The sequence below is a fragment of the Microcaecilia unicolor genome, chromosome 7, assembly GCF_901765095.1.
Source record: "Microcaecilia unicolor chromosome 7, aMicUni1.1, whole genome shotgun sequence".
Classification (NCBI taxonomy): domain Eukaryota; kingdom Metazoa; phylum Chordata; class Amphibia; order Gymnophiona; family Siphonopidae; genus Microcaecilia; species Microcaecilia unicolor.
The window spans coordinates 124,126,681-124,142,857 of NC_044037.1; the positions used below are offsets into that span (position 1 = coordinate 124,126,681).

A 16,177-nucleotide genomic window follows, 5' to 3' on the forward strand; every position below is an offset into this window, starting at 1 on the left:
ACACATTGGGTGAAGAAGTATTTTCTCTTTTAAATGTACTACTTTGTAGCATTATTGTGTGCCCCCTAGTCCTGGTATTTTTAGAAAGAGTTAATAAGCAATTCACGCCTACCCCTTCCACGCCACTCATTATTTTATAGACCTCTATCATATCTCCTCTCAACCGTATTTTCTCCAAGCTGAAGAGCCCTAATCACTTCAGCCTTTACTCATAGGGAAGTTGTCCCATCCCGTTTATCATTTTTGTCGCCCTTCTCCATACCTTTTCTAATTCCAGTATATCTTTTTTGAGATGAGAATTGAACATAATATTCGAGGTGTGGTCACACCATGGAGTGATACAAAGGCATTATAACATCCTCATTTTTGTTTTCCATTCCTTTCCTAATAATACCTAACATTCTATTTGCTTTCTTAGCCGCTGCCACACACAGAGCAGAGGGTTTCAACATAACATCAATGATGATGCCTAGATCTCTTTCATGGTCAGTGACTCCTAATGTGGAACCTAGCATTACGTAGCTATAGTTCAGGTTCCACTTTCCCACTTTCATCACTTTGCACTTGCTCACATTAAACATCATCTGCCATTTGGATGCCCAGTTTCGTAAGGTTCTCTTCTAATTTTCACAACCCTCTTGTGATTTAACAACTTTGAATACTTGTGTCGTCAGCAAACTTAATTACTTCACTAGTTACTCCCATATCTAGCTCATTTATAAATATGTTAAAAAGCAGTGGCCCCAGCACAGACCCCTGGGAACCCCACTATCTACCCTTCTCCATTGAGAATACTGACCAGTTAACCCTACTCTGTGTTTTCTATCTTTTAACCAGTTTCAATCCACAATAAGACACCACCTTCTATCTCATGATTCTCCAGTTTCCTCTGGAGTCTTTCATGAGGTACTTTGTCAGACACCTTTTGAAAATCCAGATACATAACATTGACCGGCTCACCTTTATCCACATGTTTGATCACCCCCTCAAAGAAATGTAATAGATTGGTGAGGCAAGATTTTCTTCACTAAATCCATGTTGGCTTTATCTCATTAATCCACACTTTTGAATATGCTCTGTAATTTTCTTCTTTATAATAGTCTCTACCGTTTTTCCCGGCACCGAAATCAGGCTCACTGGTCTATAATTTCCCGGATCTCCCCTGGAACCTTTTAAAAATTGGTGTTACATTGGCCACCCGCCATCTTCTGGTACCACACTTAATTTTAAGGATAAATTACATATTACTAGTTCTTCAAGTTCATTTTCAATTCTATCAGTACTCTGGGATGAATACTGTTCGGTCCAGGAGATTTGCTACTCTTTAGTTTGTCAAATTGCATCCATTACATCCTCCAGATTTAGAGATTTCATTCAGTTTCTCCGACTCATGAGCTTTGAATACCATTTCTGGCACCGTATCTCTCCCAAATCTTCCTCAGTGAAGACTGAAGCAAAGAATTCATTTAATCTCTCCACTATGACTTTGTCTTCCTCTATTGCCCCCTTTTACCCCTCGGTCATCTAGCATTCCAACCAATTCTTTTGCCGGCTACTTGCTTTTAGTATACTTAAAATTTTTTTTACTATGTGTTCTTGCCTCCAACGCAATTTTTTTTTTAAAGTCCCTCTTTGCCTTCCTTAACAGTGCTTTGCATTTGGCTTGACATTCCTTATGCTGTTTGCTATTATTTTCAGTCGGTTTCCTTCTTCCATTTTCTGAAGGATTTTCTTTTAGCTCTAATAGCTTCCTTCAAATCACTTTTTAACCATGCCGGCTGTTGTTTGGTCTTGCTTCCAGATGGTATTTTTGAACGGCATCTATGCCTGATTTAAAGTTTTGACCTTTGCAGCTGCTGGGTTCGATTCCCACTGCAGCTCCTTGTGACTCTGGGCAAGTCACTTAACCCACCATTGCCCCAGGTACAAAATAAGTACCTGAATATATGTAAACCGCTTTGAATGAAGTTGCAAAATACCACAGAAATGCAGTATATCAAGTCCCATTTCCCTTCCGCTTCCCCTCTCTGAGGTTTTATTTTCACTGTTCTCATTTTATTATAGTCTCCTTTTTGAGAGTTAAATGCTAACTTATTGGATTTCCTGTGTGTACTTACTCCAGAACAGTTAGAACTGATATCAAATCTGATCATATTATGATCACTATTATGAAGTGATCCCAGCAGCATTACCTCCTGCACCAGATCATGCGCTCCACTAAGGAATAGGTCTAGAATTTTTCCTTCTCTTGTCGGCTCCTTTACAAGCTGCTCCATAAAGCAGTCCATCTTTGTGTGCTGCATCAGTGCTTATTGGTATTTTGGGCGGTGGGACTCAGATCTTTAGATAAATGGAACATGATTGCTTTCCATACTTTACACTGTCTAAATACCAGGGTGTTACTTTTTCATACTTCTCTGTTTATACTAGGAGTCACGTCCCCTGTTTACCTCTCCTCTACTGAGGGTGAGGTAATCTAAATTAGCCTCACACTTGGATGCTAGTTTCCAAATGAGAGTATGCAGTGGTGGTGGTTGCCCAGGAATTTGACTGTCTGAGCTCCCTTTCCAGTAGCACAGTGAGAGGTGGTAACAACAGATGACAACAAGTTGGATGGGGGAGGCTCATTACAAGTTTTGTCTGTCACAGGGCACCTGGACGGAGCAGGAGCCTCAATGGTCAGTAAATCGGTTGGAGCTCAGGACAGTACGAAATGCCTTACGTGACTTTGCTCCCTTTCTGTGGGCACCCTGATCTGAGTTTCTCCAACAATACAAGAGTGGTGGCTTATATCTACAGCAAGGCAGACCCGCAACTGTTGGATGGCGGTGGATGCAGCCTCCCTCATGAGTTGGGCGGAGAAAAAATCTCTGCTTGTCAGCAGTTCACATTGCTAGGGCCTGGAATATGGAGGCAGACTTTCTCTGTAGGCACTTCTTGGACCCAGGATCATGGGAATTATTCAGCCAGGGTTTCAGCTGATAGTGGACCGATGGGATTCTCCGCTTCTGGACTTGATGGCAATGAAAAGGAATGCCAAAGTGCCAAGTTCTTCAGCTGTTGGAAAGAACCAGGCTTGATGGGAATCGATGCCCTACTGCAGCCCTGGCTGGAGACACATATACTGTATATCTTCTCTCCTTAGCCCATGGTAAGCTGTGTGTTGAAAAGGATTACATTGCACTGAGGTCAAATAATTTTCTTAGCCCTGGATTGGCTGTGGAGGCCATGGTACACGGATCTGATTTTTACTGCTGGACGGAGATCATCTTCCATAAGTACATGGCCTGCTGAAGCAAGGTCCTGGAGGCTTTGTGTTCCTTTGGTGTTACGGCTTGGCCATTGAAAGGGCTTGGTTGAGACGAAAAGGTTACTCTGATTCAGTCATTTTGCTACCTTGCTTCAGGCTCGGAAACACTGTACATCCATGGCGTATGCAAGGGTGTGGAGGACGTTTGAGATCTGGTATTCTGAGTGTTGACTTTTTCCTTTCTCTGCTAGATTGCGCATATCCTAGCATTTCTCCAGGCAGGTCTTCAGAAAGGAGTGGCATTGGGTTCTCTAAAAATTCAGATTGCAGCTATGGCCTGTTTCAGGGGCTGACTACAGAAGACATCTCTTGTGGCTCATCTGGATATAGTTCAATTCTTGCGGAGAGCACACCTTATGCAACTTCCATTTTGTACGCCATGTTCAGACTGGAACCTTAATTTAGTCCTTTGGGCTCTTGGTGGCTGTTGCATCAGCACCTAGGGTTTTAAAGCTTCAGGCTCTCCCTTGTTGGGATCCTGTTTTTATTCTGGGGTTCAGAGACCCCTAGGTTCTGCCCGGTACTGGAGCTCAGCTGTCCAGTAGCGGTGAGAACCTCAGAAGAAGGCTGATTGGACCTCAAACCTGACTACATCTCTACATAGAATATTAATTACCATTCCTTAACCAACCCAAGAGATTACTAACAAATATTAGTGAAGACAAGGAGGGACACTATAATTCTAAAGATTATAAATTTATTCACTCACCCAAAGACACCAAAGAATATACAAATGGCATGTACAATCAATTGGTTACAGGAAGGTAATTCTCCAGCTGCAAACAGGTGCTATCTGGGTCTTAGGTGATATAACTTACCACTCAAGGGTATTCAGGGAAAAGCAATTGGGTAATTTGCCAAGTCTATTGGAGTGTATTGGTTTTCACTGGAGAGAGAAAGCAACCATGGCCCCTCTCTAACTTAAACCAGGAAATACACTGATTTTTATAGGTGCACTCAGGATATGGATAATATGACAGTAGATATACCTGATTGGATCTATGCTAATGTCATGGTTACCATTGATTGGCTATACTAATGAGTAGCTATATCGTGAGAACATGTTCAGCTTGCTTAACCACAATTCTTAAGCAAGACCCTACATCTAGCTATACTTTTCCTTTCCCACCATGTTGCTGACCACAATGTCACTCTGTCCTTTAGACCCCCCACCTTTGTGTTTCCTGTTGTTCCCTGCAGTGCTCCAACACCGAGAGTTAAAACAAGAGTCACCCAGGCCTGTAAGTTTTTCCCTCATTTTACAGTCTGAACCAAAGTCTAGGCAGGGGACCAAGGCTCATAGCTGCAGCATTTTTATACAATCCCTTTCTCCGCATTTTGGAAGTTGGTGTCTCCCTGTGCATAGTTTCTTTCTTTCTTCCTTTATTAAGGTTATCAATAGAAATCAAACAAAATAAAACATGGAAAAGAAAATAAGATGATACCTTTTTTATTGGACATAACTTAATACATTTCTTGGTTAGCTTTCGAAGGTTGCCCTTCTTCGTCAGATTTCCGATCTGACGAAGAAGGGCAACCTTCGAAAGCTAATCATACATACATAGTAACACAGTAGATGATGGCAGAAAAAGACCTGCATGGTCCATCCAGTCTGCCCAAGACAAACTCATATGTGTATTCCTTACCTTGAATTTGTACCTGTCCTTTTCAGGGCACAGACCGTATAAGTCTGCCCAGCAGTATTTCCCGCCTCCCAACCACCAGTCCCACCTCCCATCATCGACTCTGGTACAGACCATATAAGTCTGCCCTCCCCTATCCTAGCCTCCCCACCACCAACCCCTCTTCCCCCCACCTGCTCCGCCACCCAATTTCAGCTAAGCTTCTGAGGATCCATTCCTTATGCACAGGATTCCTTTATGCATATCCCACGCATGTTTGAACTCCGTTACCGTTTTCATCTCCACCACCTCCCGCGGGAGGGCATTCCAAGTGTCCACCACCCTCTCCGTGAAAAAATACTTCCTGACATCTTTCCTGAGTCTGCCCCCCTTCAATCTCATTTCATGTCCTCTCGTTCTACCGCCTTAAATGTATTAAGTTATGTCCAATAAAAAAGGTATCATCTTATTTTCTTTTCCATGTTTTATTTTGTTTGATTTCTATTGATTTCTTTCTTCCAAAAGTGATATCAGCATTTCATCTTGGCCAACCTGTAGAGCATCCGTCCTTTCACAGAGAGGAAAAGGAGGCTCAGTATTCTTCCTTAAAGCTTTTTGATGTGCATAGAGTCCTCATTTGATATCTGGAAGTCACGAATGAGTTTTGCAAATTGAACGGATTGTTTGTGTTTTTTGGCAAACAGAAGCTTAACCTCATTACTTCCAAGCCCACAATTGCTAGGTGGCTGAAGGAGACTATTGTGTCAGCTTATTTGTTTGCAGGGAAGTATGCTCCTCAGGCCTTTGTGGGCTTATTCGACGAGGCATACAGCGACATGCTGGGCAGAGGCTACCTTACTGTCTCTGGTGGATATTTGCAAGGTGGTAACGTGGTAGACGTTGCTTACCTTTGCCAAGTACTATGGCAGGGGTGTCCAGCCTCGGCCCTCACCAGGTCACATTTTCAGTATTTCCCCATGCATATTCATTAGGGAAATCCCGAAAACCTGACTGGATTGTGGCCTCGAAGTCCAAAGCTGGGCAACCCTGCTGTCTAGGGTGGACGTTGCAGCGCTTTTGGAACATCCCACAGGTTCTGGAATAATGGGAAGCTACATAATGGAAGGAAAAATTGGGTTTTACCTGAAAATTTTCTTTTCATTAGTCCTTCCAACTATTCCAGAGGCCTGGTTGAGGTTTCTGAGATGTTTAGTTGGTGTAAAGTTTCCTGCATATCTCTTGTTCTGTACAAGTTTTCCAGAGATGATGATAATAATAATAATAATAACAACAAAACAACAACCTGCACTAGCCTTCCAGTTCAGAGCAGTTTACAAAGTAAAATTCTGGTCAATTCCCAGGAATTACAAAGATAAAAAAATTTGAAAGTCTTTCCTACAACACTATTTACTTAGGGGCCTTTTTATAAAGGCGCGGTAGGCTTGAGTCTCATGTAGTATGCACCAAAATGAGACTACTGCCAGGCTAGCGCGTACCCTTGGTGGTAATTTTGGATTTGGTGCGCGCCCATAATGCCAGGACAAATTATTTTTTAATTTCCTACCGCATGCGGCATTTCCAACATTAATCAACAGTTGGCGTACACTGACCAGTCACCGCGCATGTAGCACATGAGCCCTTACTGCTAGATCAATGGGTGGAGTTAAGGGCTCAGGCCGTAAATAGGCGCACACTGGTTTCAGTTTTACCGCAGCCCCGGTTCCCGGCCCACTGAAAAAAGTCCCTTTTCCGCCGGGAGGAAGTGAGGTCAGCGGAGAAAATGGCCGCTTAAGAGCCGTGCTCCGCCGGTCCATCGGTGCAATCAGCGTATTCCCCTGATATCTAGCATAGAATTTTGATCAGAGAGTAGAGCCCCAGTCAGAGAAACGCAGGGGTAACGCGACGAGAAATGCAGAAGAACGGGGACGCAATAGATCTCTCGCAATTCGCGTACTCCAATTCGGCCCCTCGAAAGCACATGGCGGCAATGGAAACTGAACGGCCGGACTCGCCTGAAAGTCCCGTAGAGCAATCGGGTGGAGACCTATTCCAGACGCAGGAACCTGTGGAGGGAGGCGACAGCGGTTTCCCCGAGCTCCGGCAGTGGCTACAGGAGATCCGCACAGACATGAAAGCTGTGCGTGCGAAACTGGAGACACTAGGAGCAGAGCTGCGAGGCAAAATAGCGGAGATTGGCCGCAGAGTTGAGGAGACAGAGACTAGGCTGGACGAGCAGGCTGAAGAAATGGGGGTGCTGGACAGGCAGATATCAGATATTGCAATAGGACAGCAGCGCATGGCAGACCAATTAGAGGACTTGGAAAATCGCAGCAGGCGCTGCAACCTGCGGTTCCGCGGCCTGCCCGAAACTCCTACATATCAAGACGCAGAATCCGTAGTGCAACGGATTGTGAGTGCATTGCTTAGTAAGGCAGACGCACCGCTGATTCCAGAGCAAGTGTTATTGGAGCGGTCACACAGGGCGTTGGGGCCAGCCAGAAATAACCTACCGAAAGACATAATTGCCTGCTTCCGCGATTTTAAATTGAAGGAGAGCGTCCTGAGAGCTGCGCGGCAGGCGGACAATTTTCAATGGGATTCCTACAAAGTAGAAATTTACCAAGATCTTGCGACCGCTACACTGAAAAGGCGGGCTGACCTGAAACCAGTAACGGCCAAGCTACGAGAGATGGGGCTGCGATATCGATGGAAACATCCATTCGCGCTTCTCTTCTATAAAGATGGAAAGCAGCACCAAGTCCGGACACTTGCGGAAGCCAGAGCGATCATCCCAGAGGGAGAACCAGAAGCCGGTCAATCTGGAGCCGAAGGACAACGAAAATCTGCGGGTCCACGACCCTACCCCAAATGGCAGCGAGCAGGCCATAAGAGACTGGAGCGCCAGAAGTCTGCGTGTCGTCTCCCATGAATGAGGGAATACAGGCTAGTATGTGTTCCACGGACACTGGGAAGCGCAGCAGGACTGGGTAACTGAGATGTTGGCTTGATAGGCGACCAGATGGACAGGACAAAGGGTCTAAGAGATTAGTTGCGCCATGTTGAGGGGATAAGTTAACAGATGTATACAGTTATGAGGGAGTGAAGGGGATAACTATAACACCATCAAAAGCACCGGGGAAAAAAAAATTTTTTTTTGCATATATACACATAGCATACTAATAAAGAATGGTGGGTGCTTTAATGAAAAAAGTCCCTTTTCCCAGACATGGTAAAAACTGTCCCATGTGCGCCAAAAACACGCACCCATACTACTGCAGGCCACTTTTTCTCGCGCCTTAGTAAAAGGACCCCTAAATGATAAAAACAGATTACAAAATAAAAATATATATCCTAATCTTCAGCCATCTAATTCACACACCAGCGTTTCTTGCCTTCCTCTGACTTTCCTGTTTCCGCGAGGGTGGGACACTAAGAGGGAAGGGAAGGCTCGAGGCGAGCCTGTTTCTTTCGCTTCTGCCGCCACTTTGATTTTGATGTAAAATAAAAGATTTAAAAAACGCAGGGTGGCAGGATTAAGGGGGATGTTGCTGGAGAAGAGGGTAGGCAGGTGGGGCTTAGGTTTGAACTGGAACTCGGGCTGAAAGGGGGGGCAGGTGGGGGCTGAGGCGATTCACTGGACATGGATGGGATGGGAGGATTGGGTCAAAGGAGAATCGCTGGACATGGATGGGAGAGGAGGGCAGGGGAGAGAGGAGAAATCGCTGGACATGGATGGGAGGGGAGGGTAGGGGTAAAGGAGAATCGCTGGACATGGATCGGAGGGGAGGGCAGGGGAGAGGAGAAATCGCTAGACATGGAGTGGAGGGCAGAGGAGAAATCGCTAGACATGGAGGGGAGGGCAGGGGAGAGAGGAGAATTGCTGGATGTGGATGGATGGAGGAGAGGGCAGAGGAGAGGGGAGAATTGCAAGATATGGATGGAGGAGCAAAGAGTTGCTGGACATGGATGGATGGAGGGGAGGGGAGGATGGGAGAGGAGAGTTGCTGCTAGACATGGATGGATGGAGGAGAGGGCAGGGAAGAGAGGGGAGTTGCTGGACATGGATGGAGGGCAGGGGAGAGGAGAGTTGCTGGACATGGATGGTGGGGAGGGCAGGGGAGAGAGGAGAGTTGCTGGACATGGATGGATGGAGGGGAGGGCAGAAATGCTGGATATGGATGGCGGGGAGGGAAGATAGGAAAGAGATGCACAAACCTATGAGCTGCTGCATCCAAGTTGTCATTCTTTTTTGTTGGTAGCATTTTTAAATGTAATCTCACTTATATTTTTAAACATGTTGGTTTGTGCAGCATACAAGATGTACAAAGAGGAAGTATAATAATGGAATGACTTTTCATATGTAGAATAGTAATTTGTTATAAATTGTAATCGGTGTGTTATTTGGAGGGGCTAGTTATAGGGACACCCTAGCACTGATATAGTCGTGCAGATAAAAAGATGGAGACCTGTGTGGCTGGGGGGCGGAGGTTGGGGGGGTGCCATGAAAAATTGCTCGGACACGAAGGGTGCCGGGAACTGAAAAGGTTTGGGAACCACTGCACTACACTGAATTTAATACATATTTCCTAAATAGAAATGTTTTAATATTATGACAAAATTCTATATAGGAGCCAGATGATCTAATTATAGTTGAAATTTCTTTCCCAAACTTAGCTGTCTGGAAGGATAGCAAATATTCAAAAATTTTCAGTTTTTGAATACCTCTAGGGGAGGGAAAAGAAAAAAAAAATGATCATCATACCCCTTCCTAGTATCCCTATTACTTTTTTCTAACTTAAAATGTCCATGAAAATAAGGTAGAACCAATATAAGGTCTTGTAAAGAAAACACGACAATTTGAACAAAATTCTGGCACTAATCGGCAACCAATGCAGTTTAATATAGTATTGAGACAAGCTATCAAATTTTTTCAATGAAAAAATCAAAGTGTTGTGTGGAGCCTTTTTAAAAGTTGTTTTGAACAACCCAATATATGATGTTACAATAATCCAGTTGGCTCAGAATGATTGATTGCACCATTATTATAAACTGAACTTCCTGAAAATATTTATGTATTTGTCTTAATTTTCTAAAGAGTAAGAATGCTTTCCTAATTAAACAGTTTATTTGGGTTTCTATTATGGTTTAACGGTTTTTATTCAGGATCAAACAAAGCCAACATTGAACAATTAAGTCCAGATAAAGACAATAAGCGGTTACAAAACAGTGAGCAAGCATAACAGAATAATAAGCAAAGACATCTTATTGCAAAAACTGTGTAACGCATGATCTCTTTTTTTTATGTTTTATGAAAAACCTCCCCCCACCCTTCACCCTCACTACCCTAGTTTCTGTTCAAATAGAACAGTAATATTCAAGATCACCCCCATCCCCCCAACCCTACCATAACCCATAACTCTTGGGTTTCTAATGTTAATGTATTATCTAAATAGATCCCTAAAATTTTAATGCAAGATGACAATTCATAATTTTTGTGGTCTATAGTTATTATTGAATGTATTAAATCAATGAATTCCAAAACATATACATTTTGTTTTGTCTGAGTTCAGTTTCAGTTTGTGTTTTAACATCCAGACTTCTATCAATTTCAATCCTGCTTGAACATTCAGCATCTCTGATTCAGACCAATTACAAATAGGAATTAGAACTGAAATAACATATGTATAAATATAAGATGTATTACCCTTATTTTTCAAATCCAAATCCCACTGTATGTAAAAATATATTTAAAATAATTGGAGATGAAGAGGATCTTTGAGGTACCCCACAGGGGTTTTTCCAGTTCTCAGAAATTATTCATAATTACTTTATACGATCCAATAGTTAGAAATCCATGAAACCAACTCAAAACTGTACCAGTTATTCCTATATTTGTGTCATCAGCATAATGATCTACAAGATCAAAGGTACATGAAAGATCAAATTGAAGCAAAAGTGCCTGTTTCCCTTCATTTAGGAAAGAACAAATTTGTTAATCAAAGAACCCACAACTGCCTCAGTACTGTACATCAAATGGAATCCAGACTGTGAGAAATGCAAAACATCATGATGTTCCAGGAATTCCGTCAGTTGATAAGCAACCAAGCCCTTCATCAATTTTGCAAATAGTGGTATAGATGCCACTGGTCTATAATTAGATACCACTGAATTTGATATATTCTTATCTTTAGGAACAGGTTGTAACTATGATATCTCCTAACTCTTCAGGGAAAAACCCAAATGAGAAAGGTTTATACATATTTGCTCATCTGTTTAGTGTTAGGTTAGCAAGTTGTTTAAGGTTGTTGCTCTGTTTATTCTGAGTTTCTCCTTACTGCTTCTCTATGTAAATACTGAAGCGCTGGACTGGATGCCAAGACAGAAATGTGTCTCAACTCGGTTTTCAGTTCGCTATCTCCACCTGCTGGTTGATGGACACAACTATCCCACAGGTTCTGGAATAGTGGGAAGGACTAGTGGAAAAAAATTATCAGGTAAGACCTAATTTCTCCCTATAAACTATGTACACTGTTTTGCCACCTTCACAAAATGCAATGTTTTTAATACAGGTGCTATGCACTTACTCATTGTCAATAGGAAAATCTTGGGTCACTTCTTTTTTGAGAACTTGTACAATATACACAACAAAAGTAATCTGCATGCAACCCAGGCTATTGAAAATTGCCTTAGTTGTATGTTATAATTGGTCTTCTTGGATTTTTAAAGTTTTCAAGTTTATTTAATACTTGACACTCTGCTCATCATTATCACATCTAAGTGGTTTGGGATAATCAGTAATAAATTATAATAAGGAAAGTAAAGGGAAAAGGTGCAGTACATTTTTAACGTTGTATTAAGTGTTATTTTCCTTTAGAATAGTCTATTCTTTAATATATGCTTATATATAATATAGGTGCCTTGATTTTGTAGCTTAAATTGTATTCCTTTTCCACTTTATCTATCTTGGATGTTTTATATGTATTGTATTTTTTATTATTTTGAACCAACTTCTTGTTTATAGATTTTATTTATATTACTGTTGCTGTTATTTTTCCACCCTTATCGCCATCTCGCATTTCATTTGTGGTGATATTTACCTCTGGGGCAGGATCTCCAAATGTGATTAGCCATCCTATTTTCTAGGCTTTCTTTAATAGTTACAGCCTGGCTCCTGCTCTACTAGACCCATCTGTATTGTTCAGATTGTATTCTTCTTAAACATTTTTTAAAATTAAATTAAACCCATCATAAACTGTTGCTCCCTTGGTTGGAGGGTGCTGGTTGTTTCTGCCTTTTTTTTTTTTTTTTTTTAAGGTAGTCATTAGCTTCATAGTCCTAACTATGTAACTAGGCAAACTGCTTGTCTTTAAACAAAACAGTTTCTTACCTATACTAGATTTTTTCTGAAGACGGCAGCTACCAGTTACATAGCTTCTGGAGCTGAGTTTATTAACATAATAACAGAATTGAGGCTTGCTATGTGTACTCAGAGGGTCTTCAAGCCTTTGCTGGAAAGCTCTGCAAAAGTATTTCATATTGGTGCCATCAAATGCCATCCATCTATGTGATTGTCGATCTGTTGTCTTCAGAGAACACTGTTATAGGTAAGCAACTTTGTTTTCTCTACCATTCATACAGCTTGGGGATGAGTATTCTAGAGATCGCCTGTAACATGGAGTTACCAAAGGGAGGAGAAGGTTGGCAGCAGCTCCGTCAAGGTTATTTGCCCCCTGAATTCACTGCCGGTAAGGAACCCATCTATCCCTGGCATAGGCTAGTGGGATTTTTGATATACTGTATAGAAATGGAGCAGTTCTGTTCCTTAGATAATTTTCAAGTTTTTGATTGACTTTGAACAATCTTGTGATGAGTAGTGTGCTATGTTAATTTCTGGTAAGATTCATTACATTACTTGGTTCTTATATTCCGCCATTCCTTGTCACTTGCAGCAGATGAATCCAGGAACTAGTGGGTTAAGTCCGCCTACCAGCAGGTGGAGATAGAGATAAACAAACTAAAGACAGTGATGCCAGATGGCCAGCTCCTTCCTCAGTTAGTATGTCTCTATCTCAGCAGGTGGTGGACGGCTTTTTCTCCAGCTCCTGGGCCCAAGTCCTTTGAGGGTGCTCCTGTGCTGGTGGCCAGTTTGAGCCGGGGGTGGCGGACTGATGATGTCCCCTTTGGCAGCATACACAGTTGCTGGGTCCCTGCTGCACCTCAAATTCCCTCTGAACAGGCTTTTGCTGTTCCTTTCCTTCCCTGTTTGTTTCTGCCTCCTCACTAAAAAAAAAAAAAAGAAAACCATAGAATTTGTTTAAAAGAGAAACAGAGAAGCACAGGGAAGTGTGTTTTTGCTGAGAGCAGGTTTGTGTTACTGCTGTCCGAGTCCTGTTTTCTGTTGCCTGCTTGTCTGAGCCTGCCGCGAAGTGGAGTCGGAGAGTTTTTTTCTTCGGCTCAGCTGTCAGTTCCCGCACTTTCCTGGTCCGGGGTAAGTCCTGCTGGGTTCCTGTTCGGGGGGCGGGCGATGGCGGTAAAACGCTGTTCCCGATGTGGGAAACAGCATTCGGCAGCGGGCCTTGATTTGGTGGGACTCGACGGAGCGGTGCCCCCCCCCCCCCCCCCCCCCCCCAAGAGCGTGCTTTCCCGCCCGGAGCCTGGCGATTCTTGTAGCGGTTTTGGGCAAAACTTCTTCTCCGCTGGTAGGGGAGTCGGGGGGGGGGGGGCGTCAGGCACTGTGGGTGGTGGTGCAGGTGCCATGGCTGCGACCTCCGTTGCGGGGGAGGGGTTTCGCCAGAGTTTATTTTGCTACTCCATCAGGCTGCGACAGCTTCGGCCTTTGATCCTCTCAGGGGGTCTGGGGGTAACCAAGAGATTTTGGGGTTTTCTCCAGAGGATTTCTCCTCCTTTAAAAAGCCTAGGCTTTCTTTGGGGTCTGAAGAGGGGTCCTGCATACGGTCGCCTGCAGCTTCCTCTGTGGTGGCTCTCTTGGAGCAGACGGGGGTAGAGGACGTGGAGCGGTGTCCTCACTGACCCACCGGAGGACTCTTCCGCCGTGAGGATTTTCCATAAGGAGTAGTTGTCCTTCTTTATCTTTGTCGCTGGAAGCCCTGAATATAGAGGACCCTGAGCTTGTGGCTTCTCAGGCGGTCAACCCCAAGATGGCTAGTACCAGACGACCTTCTAAGGCCTTTCCGGTACATGAAGCTATTGAAGAGTTGATTTCGGCCCAGTGGGTGAATCCGGATGGGGGACTGAAAGTGGCCAGGGCTATAGCCCGACTGTATCCGGTTTCAGCGGACCGTTTAGAGCAGTTTGCTCTACCTAGGGTGGATGCCCTGGTGACGGCGGTCACTAAGAAGACTACTACTACTACTACTATTTAGCATTTCTATAGCGCTACAAAGCATACGCAGCGCTGCACAAACATAGAAGAAAGACAGTCCCTGCTCAAAGAGCTTACAATCTAATATCTTCCAGTGGAAGGTGGTGTGGCACTTAAGGATATGCAAGACAGATGGTTAGAGGCCTCTTTAAAACGTGCCTTTGAGGTGGCCGCTTTGACACTTCAAGCTTCTGTTTGTAGTTCTTATGCAACTAGAGCTTGTCTCAGTTGGCTACATTCTGTCATGGATTCGATTTTGGAGTCTGATATGCCGGGAACTCCTCAGATGTCGCTGATGGATATTGGGCTGATGTACTTGTCGGATGCCTTGTATGATTTGGTCCGTGCTTCGGCCAAACTCATGACCTTGACCGTTTCCTTTCAGCGTCTTCTGAGTCTCCGCGTTGGGCTGCAGATATGGCCTCTAAGCAACGGCTCATGAAATTGCTTTTCTCCGAGGACAAGCAGGCTGCTTGTTCTCACTGATGGGTTAACGTCCGACGGCAGCCCCAGGTCCGGAAATCTTCCTAGCAACAAAGCTTGTTAGAGCCCTCGTGCACCACACGAGTGCATGCACCGCGCATGCGCGACCGTGCCCCTCAGTCTCTTTTTTTTTACGCAGTCAGGGCGGCTGTGTTACGGTCGCTGTGCGCCTCAGGAGAGAGCCCTTGCGATTTACAGCCTTTTTTTCTTTTTATCTCGTTTTTTTTGCGAGTCCGCTCACTTGTTTTTCTAAAAAAAAAAGTTAGACTTCACCTTCCTCTTCTAGTTTGTTGGAAGTTTTTTTGTTTTTGTTTCGTGTGCGGCCCTGTTGGCCGCCCGTACGGGGGTTCTGTTTTTCCCGGTTTTTGGCGCCATTGCGTCTTTTGATTTCGCCACCGCGATTTTTCCGTCGATGTCATCGAAGATCACCAGCAGCTTCAAGAAGTGCACTCGTTGCAGCCGGGCATTCTCAGTCTCTGATCCACACGCTTCGTGTATTCAGTGTCTTGGGGTGAGTCATCGCCCCGACGCTTGTACTTTGTGTTGTGGCCTTAAGAAGTGGACACAAGCGTCGAGATTAGCTCAGTGGGAGCACCTGTTCCACGCTTCACCCGGTTCTTCGACGTAGGCAGCGGTACCGAGATCGGCAGCGGCGGTGTCGATGTTGGTCCAGAGCGCAGGTAATGGCTGTCTGTCCAGAGACCATCTCACGCTGGCAGCAGTGGGCCATCGAGTGGGTCTCCACCTGCCTTGAGGGCTCCTGCGGTGCAGGCCCATCGGGACCGACCATCTTCGGACCTGACCCTGAGAAGACGTTTGGATTCAACGTCTTCCTCATCGGTACCGGGGGGGGGGGGGGGGTACCGAGACCGTGCTTCGAGCGAAGGCAAAGAAGCACCGTCATCGGTACGGTACCGAGAGCTCTGGGACGCCGAAGGATTCGGCACCCGTGAAGTATCGATGCTGGGAGGATCACTCACCCTCCATACAGGTGTCGTCGATGCGCACTTCTCCGGACAGCCCGGTACCGCCTCTGCCTCCTCAGCAGATTCGGGCTTCGACTCCTGCACCGACTCCCCAGCTTTTCTTGGCAGCCACTTTTGACGAGCGCCTCGAAGCCATTCTTCCAGGGTTCCTGGAAAGGCTGCTGCGACCGTCTGCTCCGGTACCGGGGGTGCTTGCGCCTACAGTACCGTCGACAGATGTGGCGGCTGGCCCTTGGCGTCGGTACCGCTTGCGGTGTCGGCTGCCACCCAAGAGGATTCCCCGTCGGTGGAGGGAGCTTCATCGCCGTTGGCATGGGAGTCCACTTCTTGACACCGTCATTGAGGGCATCGCTCCTCGGCGTCGAGACGGGCCCGTCTTCAGACTGCGGTCAGA

The 16,177-nt window shown here is 44.9% G+C and overlaps 1 protein-coding gene across 1 annotated transcript in view; it reads left to right on the plus strand.

The window, feature by feature from the left end:
* Window positions 1-16,177, plus strand: part of PKMYT1 (protein kinase, membrane associated tyrosine/threonine 1) — a 226,367-nt gene that overhangs the window by 16,487 nt on the left and 193,703 nt on the right. Inside the window, 1 exon segment of the mRNA XM_030210271.1 lies at window positions 12,571-12,677. Within this exon segment, the coding sequence (XP_030066131.1) occupies window positions 12,571-12,677 (107 nt within the window).